A 20,127-nucleotide genomic window follows, 5' to 3' on the forward strand; every position below is an offset into this window, starting at 1 on the left:
CCTCCCAGCTCGTCTATAGTTACGATGTTGTGCATTTCGAGATGAAAAGATGCATATTATTGTGTCTCTATACCTAATTGTTCTTCCCAACCTTTTTGAATGTTCTCATTATCGATTTCTGTCGTGCAGAGGTGTGGAGGATATCCGAGATGATCCGCCAACCAAATGTCCTCCATATGCACTGACACAGCGTATAAACAATTAACTAGTTAACTATGTAAGACTCGAGACATTAATAGTTTCCAAAACCCATTGCGCCCTTTCATAACCCGAATTACATGGAAGCCGAGAATTTCCCCTCGATCGCCTCGATCTTCTTCACAGCACGCTGGTACCCCTCATTGTTCTCGAGGCGCTTGGCATACTGGATTATAAGAGGGTATTTATCCTTGTTCTTCTGCTCCTTCAGCGCTCTCCCGGTGACAGCAATGACCGGGAAACTCAGCAGGATATCAGCAGCCGTCAACTCCTTACCGCAGATGTACTCGCCACCCTCAGGAGACGTGCGGAGCTGGTCCTCAAGGAAAGCGAGATTACCATCAATGTTGCGGTTGAGGAAGTGATTATCCACTTGGGCGGCAACCATGCCGGTGATAGGCCGAATGAAGAATGGAGGGGCGTTCCGAATAGCTGTTGAAAATAAATGTCAGCTGCTTCAAATAATAGTTACAACATACACATCGGGGGCCATGATCCATCAACGCCATGCCATGCATGCATGCATGCATATGCGAGAACGAACGAAAATGTACATTGTACACGTTGACCGCTCTTAAAAAAAAGAAAAGAAAAGAAAAGAACACTTACTGTCATTCACAAGACTCATGACCAAGAACGGCATCAGGCTGCCCTCCACGTAGTGCATGAAGTAGCGGTAGCGCATCCACTCCTCGGTCTCTCCACCCACTTGGCCCTCGCTGCCCGTTGTGTAGCGTTGTGGTACTAGCGTCGGGCGCGCGTTACCAAAGTGGTCACAGAGGTATTCCATGATCGCCCCCGACTCCGCCAGCACTAGCGGTTTTGCGGCGCCCGGTGCTTGGATGGTCACTATAGGTGACTTGCCCAGTGGGTGGACCTCTTTCAACTCGGCCGGAGCGAGCTTGTCGGCGCGGCGTTTGAAGGTCTTGAGTTCATATTCCAGTTTCAGTTCTTCTAAGAGCCAGAGGATGCGGTGGCTTCGGGATTGCTCGAGCCTGGATTTATGTTAGTTAGTATGATTCTGAGCAATTTGTGATGGGGCGTACCAATAGAGTGTGATCTTGCAGCCTTGATTGTTGGCCATGATTTGTTAATATTATGAATATTGTATAGTTGAAATAAAAAATGTCGAGTCATGAAAAAAGAAAACAGGACTTTCAAGTTTAAGTGCCCACACGTGGATGATGTCAAGATGGGACCGAGGCAGGTTTATCTCCCAGAAGGGATAAACGGCCGAGACTAGCTGATCTTGTGTTCATATTTCGATCTTGTTGCAATATTGATTATTATATCAATCGGATTCAGATCTTACTGTGTTGTGCAGTGATTATTTTATCATGTGAAGATGTCTGCTTGGTGCGGCGACTATCCGTCGTCAATTATGTATTTGCTGCGTGGCTTATCGACCTGTTCGTGTTGATCTTCCCCGCACTATCAGGCCTCACCAGCTATACATAGATTATATAGATTATTCAGCTCTGCAGCTAAGGGAGCATTGATGTGAGAAGGACCTGGATCGAGGCTGAGCATCTCGTATTTTCATGACAGATCACATGTGGGTGTTCTCCGCGGTTGAATATATATTGATACCCGACTATTCTCGCCTGTTTACGAGCCTCATATCGATGATGAATAATATGTTGATTCGTAGATTCCAAATACAAACGCATGTTTATGTCTATATATACTCCGGCTTTAGAGTCTCACCGGCTCCGCGTCAAGCGGAACCAACACATGTCCCTCCGTAACCAAGGAGTTCTTGCACGAGCGAGCTGCAGCCAAGTCCGATAGATTGCCGAGTGTAACCTCAGCGATCTCCTCGAGGGCCTCACGCGTGAAGAACCCCTGGTGACCACAGATCAAGACATTAGGGAATGTCATCAGACGCATCAACACATCGTCGTCGATGATCTCCCCAGAGTGATCATTATAGAACAGCTCGCCTTCCGCTTCGTACACATCCAACGCCAACCCGCCCAGCTGCCTCGTCTTCAGCGCCTGGATGACAGCCGTGGAATCGATGAGTCCACCGCGCGAGGTATTAACCAGCAAAGACCCGGGTCTAATGCGCGCCAACGTCTCCTCATTGATAAGATGCTTCGTCTCCTCCGTGAGCGGGCAGTGCAGACTAACGATATGGCTCTCCTGCAGCAGGGTATCGAGATCCACTAGCGTCCCATACGGACGGAACTCTTCACCGGCAAACGGGTCGTGCGCAAGCAGTCGGCACCCGAAGCCGTGAAAGATGCGGGCGGCTGCAAGCCCAATGCGCCCCACGCCGACGATCCCCACGGTCTTGCCATGCAGGGTATTCCCGAGCAGACCTTCAATATTGAAATTGCCCTCGCGCACGCGGTTGTAGGCGCGGTGCGTCTTGCGATTTAAGGTTTGGATCAGGGCGACGGCGAACTCCGCCACGGCTTCGGGCGAATAGGCCGGGACATTCGCCACGAAGAGGCCGAGCTCTTCGGCGGTTGCGAGGTGGACGTGGTTGAATCCCGCGCAGCGGAGCAGGATCGCCCGAATCCCGTAGGCGTAGAGAGATCGCAGCACGCGCTCGTCGAGGGTGTCGTTGACGAAGACGCACACTGCGTCGCAGCCTTGGGCTAGGGGCACGGTCTCTTCGGACAGCGCGAAGGCATGGTATTGGATGGTGCACAGGTCGGGGAAGTGCTGCTCGCGCACCTGGTCGAGATAGGTGCGGTCGTAAGATTTGGCGCTAAAGACGGCGAGCTTCATGATGGCGTATGTGTTGTGATCTTGCCCCGCGGGGTTTGGATGTTGGACTACCATTGCCAAGTCATGACGCCATATCGTATGACACCTGCAAGCGGCCGTTTTGGTCAGTCGTAGGTTGTATATCTAGGTTCTTCCCCAGATTTTCCGATTGCAACCCGCATTTGCAGATCTATATTCTGTATTCAACTGGAGATCGGGATCGGGATTTGATCTGAATACTACCTACCCACGTGGTAGTGTTCCTGTATGCATCAGCCATGGGGCGGAATAGTCATGCACTACTCTGTACAGAGTAGTTAGTTACTGAAAGCAGTTCACAACTTCTCTAATTGAAGTATGTAATAACACCTCGGCAAGCTACCAATGTCCCACTTCCCGAGGTCTTCTGGACGATTACTTTTTTCAGACATGCAGGCAATTCCTAATTTCCATTGCGCACGAGTTGATTGGACCCGTCGGTCTCACGACTTCCGCGGCTCCGGTAGCCGCTGGCGGGCAAGGCCAATAGGAAGATGGAGGCGATAACAGCCAATCAGCAGTCGATGATAAGAAGAGACGCCCCGGGCATTCTGGTTGGCTGTGTCGTTAGCCCGACGCTAGCGAACCTAAGGAATCCCGACGTTTTCCCTTTTCCTGTTTTCTTCATTTCCTAATTTTCAGTTTTGGATAGATGAGGGCAGTGAAGCTACATGGTACATGAATGTTAGATATTGAATCTGTTTAAAGATCATTCCAAGACTGTAGGGAGAACAGAGCACGAGTAGAGACCAACACAGTCTTACACACAATATAATTATGCGAACCTTGGAACCTCAGGTAGATCGGAAATGAACCCATCGGACTTAAGTGGAGAGACCGCAAAAGGAAACCCGTCACTGGGGCTTCATCCAGCGGTCTGAATTCGATTAATCACAAATAGCGGTCAAAAGGAGGGCGGATGTGTAGGTTGTAGTGAGGATGCTGATTTCAAGGAAGAACAAAGTACAACATACATAGTTCGTGACAAGAAGGAATAGAGTCCCAGTACGCGGAAAAGACACACGGGCTACGAGTACTTGCCGCTACCTGGCCCCTGCGCGTGAGTAGTACCCGCCCCGAAGTACCGCAAAGTACCTAGTATAGAGTGCTAAGTACCTTCATGTATGTCGTACCTCAAGTAACAGTATCATTGTCCTCGTGTACTTCATGGAGGAGCATATCGCAGAGGAGGATGCTTCTCACTCGACTTCACCTCCTCCCTCACCTCCTTTCGCCCTATTTATTGGCCTCTCGTCTGCCACTGTCACTGTTCACCCGTTCCCTCTCCATCTTCTCCACTGAACCCACTCTGTGCGTAAGAAATACGGAGTAGCCTCGGCCACTTACAGTCAACCTTTTCTTCTTGCCTCCCCGGCTGAACGGCTCTGTCTATTGTCCTTCGATTAATCCCAACTCCTTTTTGCCCCTCGGTATCTGCACTTTTCGCCGCTGCGCTGGAGATTACCCTTTAACTCTACTTTAAACATTCCGCCTCCCACCTTTCAATTCGTCACCTAACATTCATCCTCTTCCCATATCTCAACTTCAACTTCTACCTCAACTCAACTCAACTCAACCTCCACTTACATCCTTTCATTATGGCGACTCGTGTTATGACCACCAGCCCGGCTACCAACCAAATCTCGGTCTATGGTCAGCCCTCGCCAACCAACTCCGTCACCAACACTCCCTCCAACAATTCTCCCACCTCCCCTCGCATGTCCACTGCGTCTCTGCACCAACTGCCTCTGCAGTCGCGCCAGCTGCGTCCTCTCAAGGGTCCCCTCTATGTCCCTGCAGCTCTGCGACCTACCGAGCGACCCCAGAAATCGTCTCCTATCACCCCACCTCGCAGCGTGCATGGCTCTCTCGACAGTTTAAACGAGGACTCAGAGCCGATCACTCGCCGTTCCACCATGGAGAGCCAGTCCAGCGAAATTAGCGAGAGCGCCCAGCACGAGTGGATGAAGAATGAGCACCTGGGTGAGGTGACCGGTCTTCCGACCCGTACACACTGGAAAGTGAGTATCTGAGAAAAATATTTCCATCTTTCCTTCCTTGGGCGTCTTTATAGGGATTGGGTTCGGTGTGGATTGCGCAGTTCTTGAGCAAATGTCGTGTGCGATCGTCATTCCTCGGAAATGGCGTGCTTAGTCCACCGCCTCATCCCTTGTCGCATTCCACATATATCCTTTGATCGCATTGGTCATTGGTCACTTTCTTACAGGTCAACTTACTAACTTTATCCAGGCTGACTCTGCCTCTTCCAACTGTGATTCTCCTACTTGCCGCTCTTCCTTTGGCATCTTCCTGCGTCGCCACCACTGTCGTCACTGCGGTCACGTCTTCTGTGCTTCCCACACACCTCACCTCGTTCCTCTTGACCAGGATGCCCGCTTCCACCCCGATGGTGTCCCATCGCGCGCCTGCGACCTGTGCTGGAGCGCCCACCAGCGCTGGGAAGAGAACCGCTCCGACCGTCTGAACAAGATCCAGCACACCATGGATGCTCAGCAGACTGGCATTTCCGTCCCCGATTCTATGGACATGAATCGCGAGCCCAACGTGGCCGACGCCGCCGCCTCCGTTCCTCGTGACTGGAACTGGAGCACTTTCTAAGCGCATTGCCTGTCTCCTTTGGTCTTCGGTCACTGTGACTAGACCTGCAACTCGGCGTTTCACTTGATCTTTTTATCATCTTTTCACTTTATCGAGTCGTGCTCAGCGTGACCTGTTTTTCTTATTGGCGACCATGGCTCGGCGTTTCTCACAAGCCCTGGACCCTGGGCTTTGTTTCTGTTTTCTGCAGTCATTTTATGACTATGCATCATGCCTAGAGGTTCTCATCGGTCCTTAGCGACCCGTTTATGTTTCTGCTTTCTTTTTTTTCCGCCTTGCGTTGATCAGACACTCATCGGTCTCTAGCGGTCCGATTGATCTTTACTTCTGATTCTGTTTTTTGCTTCGCGTTGATCTGGATACCCCGTCGGTTTTTTATTGCGGCGCGATCTCATTTGATGTTTCTTCTTTCCTAGACCCTGATCCGATGCCTGAGGGAATGCGCTTGCAATTTCCCAGTTGATATCTAGTTCGATTTAGTTCGATCTAGTTGAATCCAATCCAATCCATTGATATTGATATTGAACCTTGACCTCTCTCAACTCGTAGACAATGTCTACCCTCTATACTTTATCATCCTGTAGATCTATTTATCCAAAACCAACCGCCGGAACATCCCAACATGCTCAATCCCCTCCTCCACCCACCTTCCCATCGACTCATCCGTCACAAACCCAAGCCCAGCGTACATCCCCTCGACATCAACCTGCGCATGCACAAGCACCAATCCCCGCCACGGACCCAGATCGGCACCCGCCCCCCTTCTACCCCTCGCAATCCCCGCCACAGCCTCATCAATCTCCCCCGCATGCCCAGCCGCCCACCCCAACGCAACCTCCACCAACCGCCGCCCAAGTCCTAGACCCCGAAACCCCGGCATAACCGCCACCCGCGTCAGCTTAACACAGGGCTCGTGCGTCCAATCGTATTCCCCTCCCGCTGAAGATTCAGGATCCGTGGTCTGCGCGTGCGATACCTGCGGCGGGGGCACTAGTCGGATTGTTCCCACTGGCGTGCTGGTCGAGTCGTTGTATAGGACCCAGTGCCAGCTGCGGGGATCGTCACTGTCAATTTCTGTGGATGCGGTGCAGTGTTGCTCGTCTATGAAGACGGTTTTGCGGATTTTTATTGCGTCGTTGAACACTTTTGGGTTTGTGGTGTCGGTGCCGGTGTCGAGGACTAGTTTGGCGTTTGGGCCTGGGGGTGGTTGTATTGATGTACTGAATTTTGGGATTTGTGCCATTGTGTTGGTATGGATATTGGGTCTTGACTCTTCAATGGTAAGTAATGATGGTGGAGATTTGGGGGGTGGAGGAGTTAGTTAGGTCGTAGTAGAGGGCCGATCCTGATATAGATCTAGGCGAGATCAGCCGACATTGAACGCTACCTACGCTTGATTGGAATATAATTGAATATGAAGAAACTATACTCTTATCGTAGTGAAACTATCACATCTTAAGCCAATATAATAAGCCATGACAGCCGTGTAGTTATCTAGTCCCAAGGGCTGTATACATCCAATGCAAACAGAACAAACAACATCAAATATCAAACCGATCGTAAAAATCCTCAATTCCCCGACCAACATTCCACAATCCAAATGTCCCTCTACTTCGATGCAGTCGCAATCCTGACCGCGCCCTCCTCAGGCGGCTCCTTCAAGTCGCGAGTCTACAGCGCCCGCAACCTACGCGCCTCTCCAGCCCAGATCTACGCACTGATCACCGAGGCCGCAAAATGGGACACTGTGCTAGCAGATGTGATAGACAAATCCGGTATTCTCGCACTAGAGCGCAAGGTGAGCTGACCCCAAGAAAACCACCAGATATACCTACCTACTGACTGACCAAGTGATTTCCCTCTAGCTCACTCCCCTCCTCGCTCTCCTCCTCGTCCATGACCACCTCCTCGCGAAGAAGGGCATTGCCGCGCCGGCAACGCACACACTCCGCCAGACGGTGGAGCGCCACAAGGCCAGGCTGAAGGCCGAGTTCACGAAAGCGCGCGTGCGTCGTGGATGCGCTTCCGTCGAGCAATTCAAGGCTGTTGTCGTGCGCGAGAAACGGCTCGCTGATGGGACGAGCCATTTCGTCTACCCGCGCTGGGTGCGCGTTAATAATATCCGCACGACGCTTGAAGAGCAGCTGGATACTACGTTCAAGGCTTATCGTCGCGTAGAGAGTCTTGCGGAATTGGCGCCGGAAGACGAGATGGAAAGTAGGAAGCCGGAGCCGAGGTTGTTTGTTGATCCTAATATTCCGGACTTGGTGGCTGTGCCGTTCGGTGCGGATTTTACTGCTTCGTCGGCTTACAAGAATGGGGAGATTATTCTTCAGGACAAGGCTTCTTGCTTCCCGGCGTATTTATTGTTAGGTGACCGCGGGCCTGGGGACCCGTGGGAGGGTGACTTGGTTGATGGATGTGCTGCGCCGGGGAACAAGACTACGCATTTGGCGTCGCTTCTGGCGAAGCAGCAAAAGGGGAATAAGAACAGCAGACAGAGAATCTTTTCTATGGATGCATCTATCACCCGTTCTAGGACGCTGCAGAAAATGGTTGGCTTGGCTGGGGCTGACTCGGTCACTGTGCTGCAGGGTCAGGATTTCCTCGCCCTGGACCCAGAAGATGAACAGTTTGAGAAAGTTACTGGGTTGCTGTTGGATCCCAGTTGTTCTGGTAGCGGCATCATCGGGCGTGACGAGGTCCCTCAGTTCACACTCCCTGCTGCGGCACCATACAAGGCGCCCAAGTCACATGGAAAGAAAAGAAAGCGTGCGGACAACGAGGAAGAAGCAGATGGCCAGTCGAAAGTTACCATTGGAACGCCGCAGGTAGCGCCCACCGATGAAAATGATATCCCAGATGGCACGGTCGACCCAGAGCGACTGACCAAACTATCAAGCATCCAAGCGCGGATCGTTGAACACGCTTTGCGTTTCCCGAATGCTACCCATGTGACGTACAGCACTTGTTCTATTCACCTGATTGAGAACGAGGGCGTTGTGGCTCGCATTCTGAATTCCCAGGTCGCCAAAGAGCGCGGCTGGCGTCTCCTGCGACGTGATGAGCAGCCTGAGGGCTTGCGTCGGTGGAAGAAACGAGGCGTGCGAGAGGAGCGGCCGGCGGAGGGAGAGACGGGGCCATCGGGCTCGGTAGATCTCTCCGACGAGGCACTCGAAGCGTGCATCCGATCCTGGCAAGGCGACGCAGAAGGTCTTGGAGGATTTTTCGTCGCTGGATTCATTCGGGACCCTGCTCATGTCACGGCCGTTCCAGCGAAGGAAAGTAGACATGATGAGAGTGAAGGTGAAAAAGATGAAAAGGACGAAGACGACGAAGAATGGGGAGGATTCTCCGATTAGACAAAAGTAAATAAATGCAAGTTTGCCCAGCCTGAAACATTCCCAAGGCATCTTTTACCATACATCCAAGTCCTCGGCGTATTATGCAGTTTAAGACTTGAACAGATGTACAGACGACTAAAGGAATTTCCGTGACCGGTTTCGGACCTGCGAGCTGGTATAGATGTCCAACTTGACAGCAACCAAGACAACCTCGTATATCCCGGTAGGCCCGGTCTGCACTTGCAAGCGCCATTGTCCAGTCCGAACAACCCAGGGCTTATCGTCCGTATTATCGACCCGTGGACGTTTGGCTGGAGGCACACTATCAGCGCCAGCGCCAGCTTCAGCCTTAGCTCTCGATATCATCAAATGATGAGGGTCTTGTTCTCCATCCACGGTGAGATCAGTTTCACTGTCGACACGGACCTTGAGTGGAACTTGGCCCAATGGCGGATGTGAATCAGGCAGGTTTAATTTCTTGCCAACCGTCTGTAGCAAACTGACAATTCTTTGTTTCGAAAGGCCTAGGAAGTCAACACGCATGGTCCCACGATGAATCAGACTAGACTCGTCGCCGATCTCAACCACCAGATCGGCGGCGTTGTCGTCTATAAACGGACGCGCGTATGTGACCATTCGACCCGACCCAGAAACCGTATTCAAGATACACTGAACCCCAGACGGCCGTACATCCTCGAGCCGGATGACGATTTCCAAACGATGGCTGAAGGGATTCGTCGTTATCTGATGCGGTATCAACTTTTGTTCCAGGCCGTGCAGATGGAAATAACGACAGTCGCGCAGGAGCGCAGCCCGATGATCTTCGTTTCTAATATGTAGCGGATACCCGCGCAGCAGATGCAGGAGCTCGTCGAAGACATCCGCGGATCGATTCGGCACGCTTGGGGGAACAATGGCCGGGGGTCGCAATAGACCCTGACGGTCCAGGCCCGGGAACACTTCAGACGGGGAAGCGAAGAAGGCGGCGAATCCGAGGGTGAAGAAATTCGGGGTATCGCCTGGACCTGAAAATATATCGCGGGGGATCTGGAAGTGTCGGTCGCCGATTTGAATAAAGCATTCGGACTCGAACAGCTGGGACATCAATCGGGGCACTGCTGGTCAGCATACTTCTAGGGTACGGGTACCTGGACAGAAAATGCTCACATGTGTAGAATTGCGCATCTGCGAATAGCTTCACGAACTGCGCGCCATCTTGCGGCCGGACATGGTAGCCTGGATGCACCCATCAGCCTCTGTCACGTTGTGTTTGTCCATGGACCCTACCCTGCAGATGTCTAGCGATCTCGTGGAATGTCGTGGGATCGCGATCGATATAAAGGGTCCTGGTGTTGGCTACATCTGGATTCTGAAGCAATTGAAGCTCGAAGAAGCGTGAAAAGTAGGATGGAGCTGTTGGAAGGGTCAGTGTGAGTTAAGACAGTTAGACGGGAGAACAAGCGCGTTTACCATCAGAGGCAATTGAAGCACCCGACAGACGAAAGGTCTCGGAACCAATTTGGATAGAGAATACTTTCTCTCTCGGCAGACTACATTTAGAGCGAGTGGGAGTGGGCTTGTCCATCTTTTGATGCGAAGGTCGAGGTCGGAGCGGAGAAATTACATTTTGCCTGACGACTACCGGCTACCTACGACATAGGTACACTACACACACACTACGCATACACTTCACACATACTACACACTACAATTATACCACTGAGCCAACTTGAAGTTACCTGAAATTGAAACTAGTTTAATTGGACCTGAATTTTCTATCCACGCTGGCTCCAGTCTCAGCTCACCTTGAGTCTCACATGGCGCTGAAACTCGGCAATTCTCCCCACAGACGTGCCAGTCAGCCCCTGGCTTCCGAGAAAGAGGGGCGGATCTGCCTCTCCAGGAAACTTAGGCCGTGAAACGGTCAGGTAAAATGGAGACTTGCACGGTCTTGACTGGTCGAGATACTCAATTACTCCACCGCCACAAGAGTCAAAAGCTTCACTACGGAGTCCTTCTCCACTCGACCGAGGCTGCTATCTTTGGGTCGCGAGGCTGGCTGACCGTCGCCTAAAGTTACTGGAAGAGCAGTCCATACAGAGTACTTTGTCTATGACTATCCACGCTAAAGATGAACCAGGTTGGACTCTGCATACGTACCTGTTGTCATAGTGGGACCTTGTCGAGCTAGTACTAGGTATTATAAACATCTGTACCGTGCTCAGGTGCTTCTGTCTCCTTGCTCCCAAATCTCTTTCTTATTCTCATCCTACCATTCATCCTATACTACTGGGGCTTGATCTACGACAGCTTTGTCTGCTCTAGTCCTTGCAACATGCCAACCCTCGCTGTTTCCACATACACCCCGAGGGATGTCCCTCTTCCGCCAGCGCCGTCGGCCACTTACTTCTCGGAGTTGCAGTGGAAAACCTTCTATGCGCTGGCCGACGCAGTTGTGCCCTCTATCCACACTGCAGCAACTACCAAGTCATCGAACGACCGGGTGATTTCAAATGCAGAGTGGAATTCCGCCGTGTCGAGCTTGTCAACGGCTATCTCTGGACCTGACGCCGTAAACCTTGCCACCCAGTACCTGCAAGAAAATGTCTCTTCGAACCCGCAATTCCGGGCCGCAGTGGAGCGACTCCTGGGCGACTATGTGAATGACGAGGGAAGAAATGGGTTTGGTTTCATCATGTCAGCGCTCAACACCCGTGCTGGTTCTCTGGTCATGACGGGCTCCACCACTCCGATCCAGGACCAACCGATTGAATTCCGAGAAAAGATCTTGCGCGGATGGGACACCTCTCGATTGGCTCCTCTCCGCGCCATCTACCGAGGACTCACGGCCATTGTTAAGAAGTGTTGGGTTATCAGCAGTCCAACCATAAGCCCGGTTCTGGGGTTCCCAAGCATCCCTATTCATGGCGAGCAGGTCGACGGTTTCCAGTTTGAGTTTTTGCAGTTCCCTTCTGGGGATCAGCCAGAAACGATTGAAACCGACGTCGTTATCGTGGGAAGTGGCTGCGGCGGTAGCGTGGCTGCAAAGAACCTCGCCGAAGCGGGCTATCGAGTGCTGGTGGTGGAAAAGTCCTATTCATACCCGACCAACACGTTCCCCATGGGCGCGAATGAGGGATATACCAACATGTTCGAGAACGGGGGCGCTGTCTCCAGTGACGATGGCTCGATGGCGGTCCTAGCGGGCTCAACGTGGGGTGGTGGTGGTACCGTGAATTGGTCGGCCGCTTTACAGACCCAGGGGTATGTCCGACAGCAATGGGCGGATACTGGTCTCCCTTTCTTCACCTCCCTCGACTTCCAGAAAAGCTTGGACCGCGTCTGTGATCGCATGGGTGTTAACGACGATCATGTTGAGCATAACTACCAGAATAAGGTGGTTATTGAAGGCGCAAGGAAACTGGGATATGCCGTGAAAACAGTTCCCCAGAATACAGGTCACGGCGAACACTACTGTGGGTATTGCACGTTAGGATGCGCGTCGGGTGGGAAGAAAGGCCCAACGGAGTCGTTCCTTGTGGATGCTGCTCAGGCCGGCGCAAAATTCATCGAAGGATTCCGTGCCGACAAAGTGCTATTCACCACCGTCAAAGGCAAAAAGGTTGCTTCTGGCGTACAAGGAACTTGGAAGTCACGGGATTCATACTTGGGCCTCGCTGGTATTGGGGCTGTGGAACGTCGGCTGATTATCAAGGCTAAGAAAGTAGTTGTATCAGCTGGCACATTGCAAAGTCCTCTTCTGCTGTTGCGTAGTGGTTTGAAGAATCCTCAGATTGGCCGAAACCTTCATCTTCACCCTGGTAAGAACTTTCTTTCACAGCACATTTTACAGGCACTTATTTTCTTCTACAGTGCTTGCGGCTAGTGCTGTCTTTGATGAGGATACTCACCCCTGGGAAGGCTCTGCGTTGACAACGGTTGTCACCGAGTTTGAGGACCTTGATGGAAATGGACATGGTGCGAAGATTGAGACTGCCGCAATGTTGCCTTCCGTGGTCATTCCTATCTTCCCCTGGCGAGACTCATTGGAGTATAAGATGTGGGCGGCCAAGATGCGTCACAGCACGAGCTTCATCGTCTTAACCAAAGAACGCGATACTGGTCGTGTCTACCCAGATCCGGTCGATGGACGCTGCCGGATTGATTACACGGTATCTGCCTTTGACCGGAAACACATGGTGGAGACCCTGATTGGCATCGCCAAGATTGCGTATATCTCAGGAGCCAAAGAGTTCCATACTGTTTACCGCGACCTTCCCCCCTTCATCCGGCCAGAGACTTCAGACCCCGAGGCCCCTGAAGGCATTAACAATACGGCTCTGCAGAGTTGGATTGCCGAGCTTCGTGCGAAGTCCCCTTTGAACCCGGAGCGTGGTTTGTTTGCCAGTGCACACCAGATGGGTACCTGCCGCATGAGCAAGTCACCTAAATTAGGTGTGGTGGACCCGAATTGTCAAGTCTGGGGCACTGACGGGTTGTATGTCGTGGATGCGTCCGTGTTCCCTAGCGCCAGCGGTGTGAATCCGATGGTCACTAATATGGGTATCGCCGATTGGGCCAGCCGAAACCTCGCGCGGGCGATGGGAACGGTACCAGGCGAGGGCAACGTGATGGCTCGTCTGTGATGTCATGGTAGATTGACCGCTACTAGTTCTAGATTATATGATATGCCTAGCATGATTTTTTAGTTTCGTCATAAGACTCGTTATAAGATTGAGGTGCTTGATGAAGCCGAATATCATGTCTAATTCTTTCCCTGATCGGGCGCTAATGCTATTTCTCATTTATCATTTTGAATCTAAGCCTTGGGATCCTGACGCTTCTCAATAAATTGCTTCTCACCAAAGGCCTCCTTGACGCCCTCGGTCTCGAGAGTGCGCTCATACCAAGCGACCACGGAGGGGTACTTTGCGCGCATTTCAGCATCGATAGCCATGGAGAAACCCCAGACCAGGGCAGCGGCAACGGTGATATCAGCCAAGCTAAGCTTTTCCTTGCTCGCGAACCAAGTGCGGCCCTTGAGGTGAGTCTCGAGACATTCCAACGAGCGTTCCAGACGCGCGAGGTTGGTCTCCTCGACTTTCTCATCGAAGGGCCGGATACCGAGACGCGGCAGCGCCAACTGCGTCACAGGGTCCAAAATCTCACCCTGCGCAAAGCAGATCCACTGGCGGATAGTAGCGCGCTCGGCGGAGGTAGCACCAGTAAGCTGAGCGGCAGCGGGGCCGCTCTCGGCAATGTATTGGGTGATGGCGTCTGACTCGAATAGGGTTGTTCCGTCGGCACCCTCGAAGGCGGGCACTTTACCCAAAGGGAACTTGGACAGGAAATCCGGGGTCCGGTTGGTCTTGCCCATGGCGAATTCCGGAACCGCCACTTCTAGGCCGTTCAGGTTGGCCGCGGCCAGGGCCTAGCAGGGGTTGTTAGCGCGTGATTGCATGCTGACAGGGGGTCGAGATTGGTACCTTCATGACCCGGGGACTGGGCTGATAAGAGTAGATAGTGCCGAATGGTGCCATTTCGATCGTGATGAGGTGAGATACAGGTACATTGTAGAATTGAGGGGTATGTTTTATATGAAGCTAAAGAGCGGGGCGGAATCAGGTGGAACCGGATTTCTAAGCTGGTGAGCTGATTTGAAGCACAAAACAGGAATTGCGCGGTTTGACATATATCTTTGTCGTTTTATATAAACTCAGGAGATCCATGTGAAATTACTAGCAACTGGTTATCAATTCAGTATGAAGGAGCTTAACTCGCGCCAAATCCGACTCAAGTGGCCCACCTTCGTGAGCACAGTCAGAACTTAATGTCGACAAGTCTCCCTCGGCTGTTACGGCGAGTCACCTGCACAACTGGCCCGTATGGCTCGACGTACTCGCTGAGTAAGCGCCAGGGGTATTCACACACCGCGGACATGGGATTAGAACCTTAGCGATTAGTCTACTCAATTGCATGAGCCATCTTGGGAACCTCCACTCTAGTTCGAAACCTCCATTTCAGGATACGCTAGTAGCTAGTCCTAACATCAGCTTTTTGTCTCTTCGGACCGAAACAGTTAAATATACAAGAAATTAGGGTCAAAATCAAAATACAAGGAATCGCAGCACATCCCAGATCTACTAGGTCACGCCTTGCATGCCTCACCGAGGCGCATATAGTTCCAACAAACTGCAAGTTGGGTCAGCTTTTCACTTCACAATTTCGGGGTAATAAAGACGCACTCGTATGTCCCATGTCCTTGCCAAACAAGCTCTTCATCAGATCTTCGCCATCGCGTGTGCCCTCGCTCGGGATATAACTGACGGCCGTTTTGCCGAGAGCGAGGCCCATTACAGACGGGAACGGCTCCAAGGTCTGATACTCTGGCTTTCCACCGGTGCACTCTGCCAGCATATGCTGGTGGATATTCATCGCCGCGTAATGGCCCATATGCATTGCACCACCACAGCGCTTAATGCCTTCCCACTCAGTGAGGTCTCCTACTGCCCAATGATGCTCTGCGTTAGGGACGGCACCGGAGAATTGTAGTCTGCAGAGGTATTAGAAATGTTTGTGCGCAACTTGGTGGAGGAATAGTCTTACGAGCGGTGCACTTTGATGTATCCCTCCTCATTCAACACCTCTTTCGGCAGATATGTCGATGTTGGAACGCTTCGGGAGACGGCGTTTAGAACATGGCCCGTTCTGAGCTTTTGGCCATCGCTGAGTGTGAGATCCCAGGTCCGTGTCCCATTTTTACCGTCCACAGCGGTCGTTTCGATAACGCGTTGTCCTAGGATAACCTCGACGCCTGTATCGCGCAATATAGTACCTACGCGCTCGGCAAATTCATCGGGCAACGGCTCCGAAGATAACAAGCGCTTTCGAGAGTGGATCAGAGTGATCTTCTGGTCTGGGTTAAGGATTTTCAATTCGGCAGCCATCTCCACGCCCACGGCGCCTATCCAGAAAGACATGTTAGCGGGTGGAAGTATCAAAGAGGGAGGGAGCACACGTACCTCCACCAACAATAACCACACCCTCACGGGCTTCCTTCACATCCGTCATATGTTGTCTAGCCTCTTTGAGGAACTCATCTCGCCACAGGGACTGGGGAACAGTGGGGAAAGACCGACGCAGCCCGGAGCCTGCAATCAAGTAGTCATAGGGCTCCGTGCGGTTACTGTTGGTCTCCGCATCGACAATATTGGCAACTTTAGCATTGAAATCCACCGAGCTGACGCTTCCCTGGATGAATTTGAGTTCTGGGCACTTGAGCCCGGGAATATCTTGGAAACGAGTCCATGCCTCGGGCGCGAACTTTTCACAGGCTAGGGCCTTTGGGGATCCGATCAGGTGAACTACATATGTGAGCGGGGGTGTAATTGCGGGGGAATTGTCGATCCTTGGGGAGCTTACAGTAGCCATCTCGCTTATCGACTACAGTTATCTGTATCGGAATACGATGTGTAGGAGCTTTGGCATCGGGATTACAGTTGAAACGCGGGAGACGACCTTGCGAGAGATCAATGAGGGTTAATGCAGCAGATAGACCGCCATAAGAGCCACCGATCACAAGCACTCGGAAGTTGCGTGATACAGTTCGGACAAAGTCATTGGATGGCATGGTGAGCTGAGAAGGAGAGGTGTGACGAGCAATAACCGAAGAAAGAGGCCGAGAGGAAAGCGGAAAAGGAGAAGGAAAGTAAAGGAGAGAAACCGAGAAAAAAAGCCAAGGAACTGAGCTATGTACTCGAACAAAAATAAAGAAAATAGTTATATCGTCATATCGTCGGATTATGCGAGTCCGGATCTTATCAGATTGAAAGCGACATCGGATACAGCGCATCCATGGTTGTTCCTTGGCTTTCTCTTGGCTCGGATTATCAGATCCGAGGGCAGCCGTGGAAGGTGAAACATCCCTCGGTTGTATTGAATTCCTCCGACAGCACAGACCCTAGTAAGCCAAGTTTTTTTTTGGCAGGACCGACATGGTGGCTGATACACGCAAAAGCATATATTAAGTTTCCTTCCGTCAATTGATCTTCGTGTGTAATATTAGGATAGAAGAGAGCTCTATCACGGCATAATTACATGCACAACGTTGAATATTGTATGAACCAGAAGTTTGTTTACGGTTGGACCCGGTGGCTGTAATGCTTGTAAAGTAAAATACACTTAATTCCGTGGTTCGATACAGCCACGAAACCCAAAAGAGCAATGATCGTCGATCAGACAAGATGAGCATCTAATCTGATTCTGGAAGTGCTCGACCCGACGTAACAAACGAAGAAAATGCGTAACAAAATAGCGCATTTGCTGCAAGATCCGCTTTTCGTCATTCTCTATGTACTTGGCGTTACAAGCGTTGAGCTCGGGCGAATCACAATAGAATCTGATAACATACGCCCCTCATTTAATTACATTTTTTGTTTCAAACAGATTTTCGGAGTTGCAATTTTATTGTGCACGAGGTTCGTTTGTCAATGAGATCGGGGTATTACTGCAAAAAATCTAGTCTCTATACTGGGTGAACACGAGGGCTGTACAATCTGTGCTCCTTCCTTTTTTTTTTAATTCGTCTTCTGACGCTGGGCCAGCACCGCCATCGCCATATCCCGTAGCTCCACCTTGCGAACTTTGCCGCTCCCCGTCACAGGAACCGTGCTGGAAGCCCCCTCTTCTCCAAATACAAACACATGCTGCGGGGCTTTGTGTCGACCCAAAGTTTCACGTGTCCATGCGCGCAGTTCGTCATCGGTCGGACGACCGGCGCCCGAAGCGATTGCGATAAATGCTCCGACGACTTCGCCATATTTGGGATCAGCAATGCCAACCACAGAGGCCAATTCAATTGAGGGATGCGCGGCCAATCGTTCTTCGATCTCGAGGGGATATATGTTTTCGCCGCCTATTCGATAATTAGAAATCGCGATCAATGTCTACGGTGGGGTGCAAGCTTACCGCGAATGATGATGTCCTTGAAGCGACCAGTAATTGTGCAGTACCCTTCGGCATTGAAGGAAGCTTCGTCGCCAGTCTTGAGCCATTTGACACCCTCCGCATCGGTTATAAATGTCTCTGCCGTCTTCTCCGGGTTGTGCCAGTATCCTTTGGTAAGCTGGTAGCCGGCCATGCAAAGCTCACCACGCTGACCAACGGGAACGATGTTTCCCTGGGCATCGATAATCTTGGCGCGAGCGTGGGGCAAAACCTTTCCGACGGTGGTTAATCTTGTGTGGATGCTGTCGGTGGTGAAAGCATTGAAGCAGGTAGGCGAGGCCTCGGTGAGACCTAGACTTGGTTAGCACTTGATCATCAAGCCAATGAGAGGGATGGTACCATAGCTACTAGTGTATTCAGTCATATTCAATTCCGCGAAGAGCCGCTTCATGAGTGGCCGCGGGACTGGGGCCCCAGCAATGATGCCTGTGCGGAGGTTTGAGCTGTCAAAGTTGGGGGGCTTGGGAACGGCAAGGATCGCCTCAAACATGGTGGGGACACCATGCAGAGCAGTGCATTTCTCGTCGGAGATGGCATGCAGAACCGCCTTAGGGTCGAAGGTTTCGCTGGGGAAGACAATTTTGGCGCCATGGGTGACCACCGCGAGCATGCCCAGGACCAGCCCGAAGCAGTGGAACAAGGGCGGGGGGCAGCACAGAACATCAAAAGAGGTGAAGTCCATGCGATCACCGATGAAACGCGAGTTATTAACCAAGTTACTGCGCGGGGATTAGCTATATTTAACAACGAATCGTCGTACGTGGTCCACATACTGATGAGTTAACATGGCAGCTTTAGGACTGCCCGTCGAACCGCTTGTGAATTGCAGATTGCAGACATCGTCCGGCCGCAATTCGGCCTCGCGGTCCTGAAGCACATGTGCAGCCTGCGACAGACCACGTTCCATGACATCGTGATAGGTGGTGAAATTGTTGTAACTTTCGCGGAGAATAACGATTTCCTCCAATGATTCCGAGGTCGCAGACTTTTTAGGATTAGGGCCCAGTTTGAGAAGGACTTCCTCGAGATTATGACGGCCAATGCGTGGTGTCATGAAAAGCATTCGGCATTCTGAATAAAAGCAGAACAAACAGCCGAGATTAGTATGGAGTCAATAATACGGAAGTGGATATCACCCACCACTGTGATTCAAAGCGTAATACAGCTCGGAGGGGGTGTATGTGTTGTTCAAAACGACCAAGATAGCCCCAACTCGTGCGGCCGCAAAGAACACCGAGATGTACTGCTCACAATTGCCCGCCATAATTCCGATGCGGTCACCTTTTTGAATACCGGAAGCCAACATTCCCCGAGCGAGACGATCGGTCTCGTCTTTCAGCTGGCCGTACGTCCATCGGGCACCGGTCCAGGGGAAGACCAAGCACTCAATTCGCCCATACTGCAGTGCTTGCAGCGTCAGCAGCTCACCCAAGGTAATGTCCAGCAGCGCTGGCTCCGTCGGGCCTGCGACCAGAGACAGCTGCGGAGTAGTCGGAGGCTGCACATGCGACAGCGTCTGCTGCAAGCGCTGTACACTTCTCGGGGCCGCCATGATAGGTAGATTGAAAGGTAAGGAAAAAGGAAATCAGGAAAAAAAACCTAGGACATAGCGGGTTTATAGATGTAGCCGACAATACCGCGACAAATTTCGCACAAGATAAATTTGATTAATTCGATTAATTCCATTCCATCAGATAGCCCGGGCTCCACATCGGAGCTGTTGTATTGGTAATTTCACGGGTTTGGCTTTTATGCTTGGTTGACTCGACGCCTTGGCGTCTGACAAGACTCCACTCGGTCTTCAAGCGAACCTTGGAACCTTGGCAGGATACGCAAGCTCCGAGGGTCCTTGTAGGTCGATGTATACATCGAAGATGGTCCCTGCATATAACGAAAGTACTTACTGCGTATGTGTTTGCATTCTATAGGGCATCTGCAAGGTACTGGGAATGTTTCCCATGTACATAATCCGATATTGATCGATCGAAAAGGCTGCAAACTCTAGCCTACCCTTGTGAGGAGCTAGTTCATGACATGAATTTTGCTGCTTACGGTGGACTGACACCGGAAATTTGACTGTCTGCAAAATATAAGATATTTGAATCTTTTCGTAAGACATCTACATCGGTACAAGTAGAATCCTCTCCTCGGTCATCTCCCCGGGGATCGTCTGGTAAATTTCCTGTCACGGTAGTATGGCCCA

At 51.5% G+C, this 20,127-nt stretch overlaps 10 protein-coding genes across 10 annotated transcripts; 3 read left to right on the forward strand and 7 right to left on the reverse strand.

Annotated features, from left to right (window-relative positions):
- Window positions 1–274: 274 nt before the first annotated feature.
- On the reverse strand, window positions 275–1,282 carry LCP9604111_1358 (glutathione S-transferase; the record flags this gene model as incomplete). The annotated part of the gene is made up of 3 exons (XM_039077305.1): window positions 275–630; window positions 808–1,193; window positions 1,245–1,282. The coding sequence occupies 3 exons, from the start codon at window positions 1,280–1,282 to the stop codon at window positions 275–277; spliced, it is 780 nt and encodes a 259-aa protein (XP_038933906.1).
- A 611-nt stretch (window positions 1,283–1,893) lies between these two features.
- LCP9604111_1360 (2-hydroxyacid dehydrogenase) lies at window positions 1,894–2,937 on the reverse strand (the record flags this gene model as incomplete). The annotated part of the gene is made up of 1 exon (XM_039077317.1): window positions 1,894–2,937. The coding sequence occupies one exon, from the start codon at window positions 2,935–2,937 to the stop codon at window positions 1,894–1,896; it is 1,044 nt and encodes a 347-aa protein (XP_038933908.1).
- Window positions 2,938–4,553: 1,616 nt separating this feature from the next.
- On the forward strand, window positions 4,554–5,574 carry LCP9604111_1361 (FYVE zinc finger domain-containing protein; the record flags this gene model as incomplete). Its single annotated transcript, XM_039077328.1, has 2 exons — window positions 4,554–4,976; window positions 5,206–5,574. 2 exons carry the CDS (start codon window positions 4,554–4,556, stop codon window positions 5,572–5,574), a joined length of 792 nt encoding a protein of 263 aa, XP_038933909.1.
- A 586-nt stretch (window positions 5,575–6,160) lies between these two features.
- Window positions 6,161–6,817, reverse strand: LCP9604111_1362 (GNAT family N-acetyltransferase; the record flags this gene model as incomplete). Its single annotated transcript, XM_039077339.1, has 1 exon — window positions 6,161–6,817. The coding sequence occupies one exon, from the start codon at window positions 6,815–6,817 to the stop codon at window positions 6,161–6,163; it is 657 nt and encodes a 218-aa protein (XP_038933910.1).
- A 357-nt stretch (window positions 6,818–7,174) lies between these two features.
- Window positions 7,175–8,936, forward strand: LCP9604111_1363 (rRNA (cytosine-C5-)-methyltransferase RCM1; the record flags this gene model as incomplete). The annotated part of the gene is made up of 2 exons (XM_039077350.1): window positions 7,175–7,372; window positions 7,440–8,936. 2 exons carry the CDS (start codon window positions 7,175–7,177, stop codon window positions 8,934–8,936), a joined length of 1,695 nt encoding a protein of 564 aa, XP_038933911.1.
- A 117-nt stretch (window positions 8,937–9,053) lies between these two features.
- On the reverse strand, window positions 9,054–10,503 carry LCP9604111_1364 (uncharacterized protein; the record flags this gene model as incomplete). The annotated part of the gene is made up of 4 exons (XM_039077361.1): window positions 9,054–10,033; window positions 10,086–10,154; window positions 10,206–10,331; window positions 10,389–10,503. 4 exons carry the CDS (start codon window positions 10,501–10,503, stop codon window positions 9,054–9,056), a joined length of 1,290 nt encoding a protein of 429 aa, XP_038933912.1.
- Window positions 10,504–11,253: 750 nt separating this feature from the next.
- LCP9604111_1365 (GMC family oxidoreductase) lies at window positions 11,254–13,564 on the forward strand (the record flags this gene model as incomplete). The annotated part of the gene is made up of 2 exons (XM_039077372.1): window positions 11,254–12,739; window positions 12,792–13,564. 2 exons carry the CDS (start codon window positions 11,254–11,256, stop codon window positions 13,562–13,564), a joined length of 2,259 nt encoding a protein of 752 aa, XP_038933913.1.
- A 173-nt stretch (window positions 13,565–13,737) lies between these two features.
- Window positions 13,738–14,458, reverse strand: LCP9604111_1366 (glutathione S-transferase family protein; the record flags this gene model as incomplete). Its single annotated transcript, XM_039077383.1, has 2 exons — window positions 13,738–14,349; window positions 14,405–14,458. The coding sequence occupies 2 exons, from the start codon at window positions 14,456–14,458 to the stop codon at window positions 13,738–13,740; spliced, it is 666 nt and encodes a 221-aa protein (XP_038933914.1).
- A 608-nt stretch (window positions 14,459–15,066) lies between these two features.
- On the reverse strand, window positions 15,067–16,548 carry LCP9604111_1367 (putative pyridine nucleotide-disulfide oxidoreductase AMID-like; the record flags this gene model as incomplete). The annotated part of the gene is made up of 5 exons (XM_039077394.1): window positions 15,067–15,110; window positions 15,164–15,471; window positions 15,525–15,882; window positions 15,941–16,282; window positions 16,341–16,548. The coding sequence occupies 5 exons, from the start codon at window positions 16,546–16,548 to the stop codon at window positions 15,067–15,069; spliced, it is 1,260 nt and encodes a 419-aa protein (XP_038933915.1).
- Window positions 16,549–17,494: 946 nt separating this feature from the next.
- On the reverse strand, window positions 17,495–19,476 carry sidI (putative long-chain-fatty-acid-CoA ligase; the record flags this gene model as incomplete). Its single annotated transcript, XM_039077405.1, has 5 exons — window positions 17,495–17,832; window positions 17,886–18,215; window positions 18,264–18,643; window positions 18,698–18,995; window positions 19,065–19,476. The coding sequence occupies 5 exons, from the start codon at window positions 19,474–19,476 to the stop codon at window positions 17,495–17,497; spliced, it is 1,758 nt and encodes a 585-aa protein (XP_038933916.1).
- Between the last annotated feature and the right edge of the window lie 651 nt (window positions 19,477–20,127).

This window comes from Penicillium roqueforti, assembly GCF_015533775.1.
Source record: "Penicillium roqueforti strain LCP96 04111 chromosome Unknown scaffold_01, whole genome shotgun sequence".
Taxonomy (NCBI): Eukaryota; Fungi; Ascomycota; class Eurotiomycetes; order Eurotiales; family Aspergillaceae; genus Penicillium; species Penicillium roqueforti.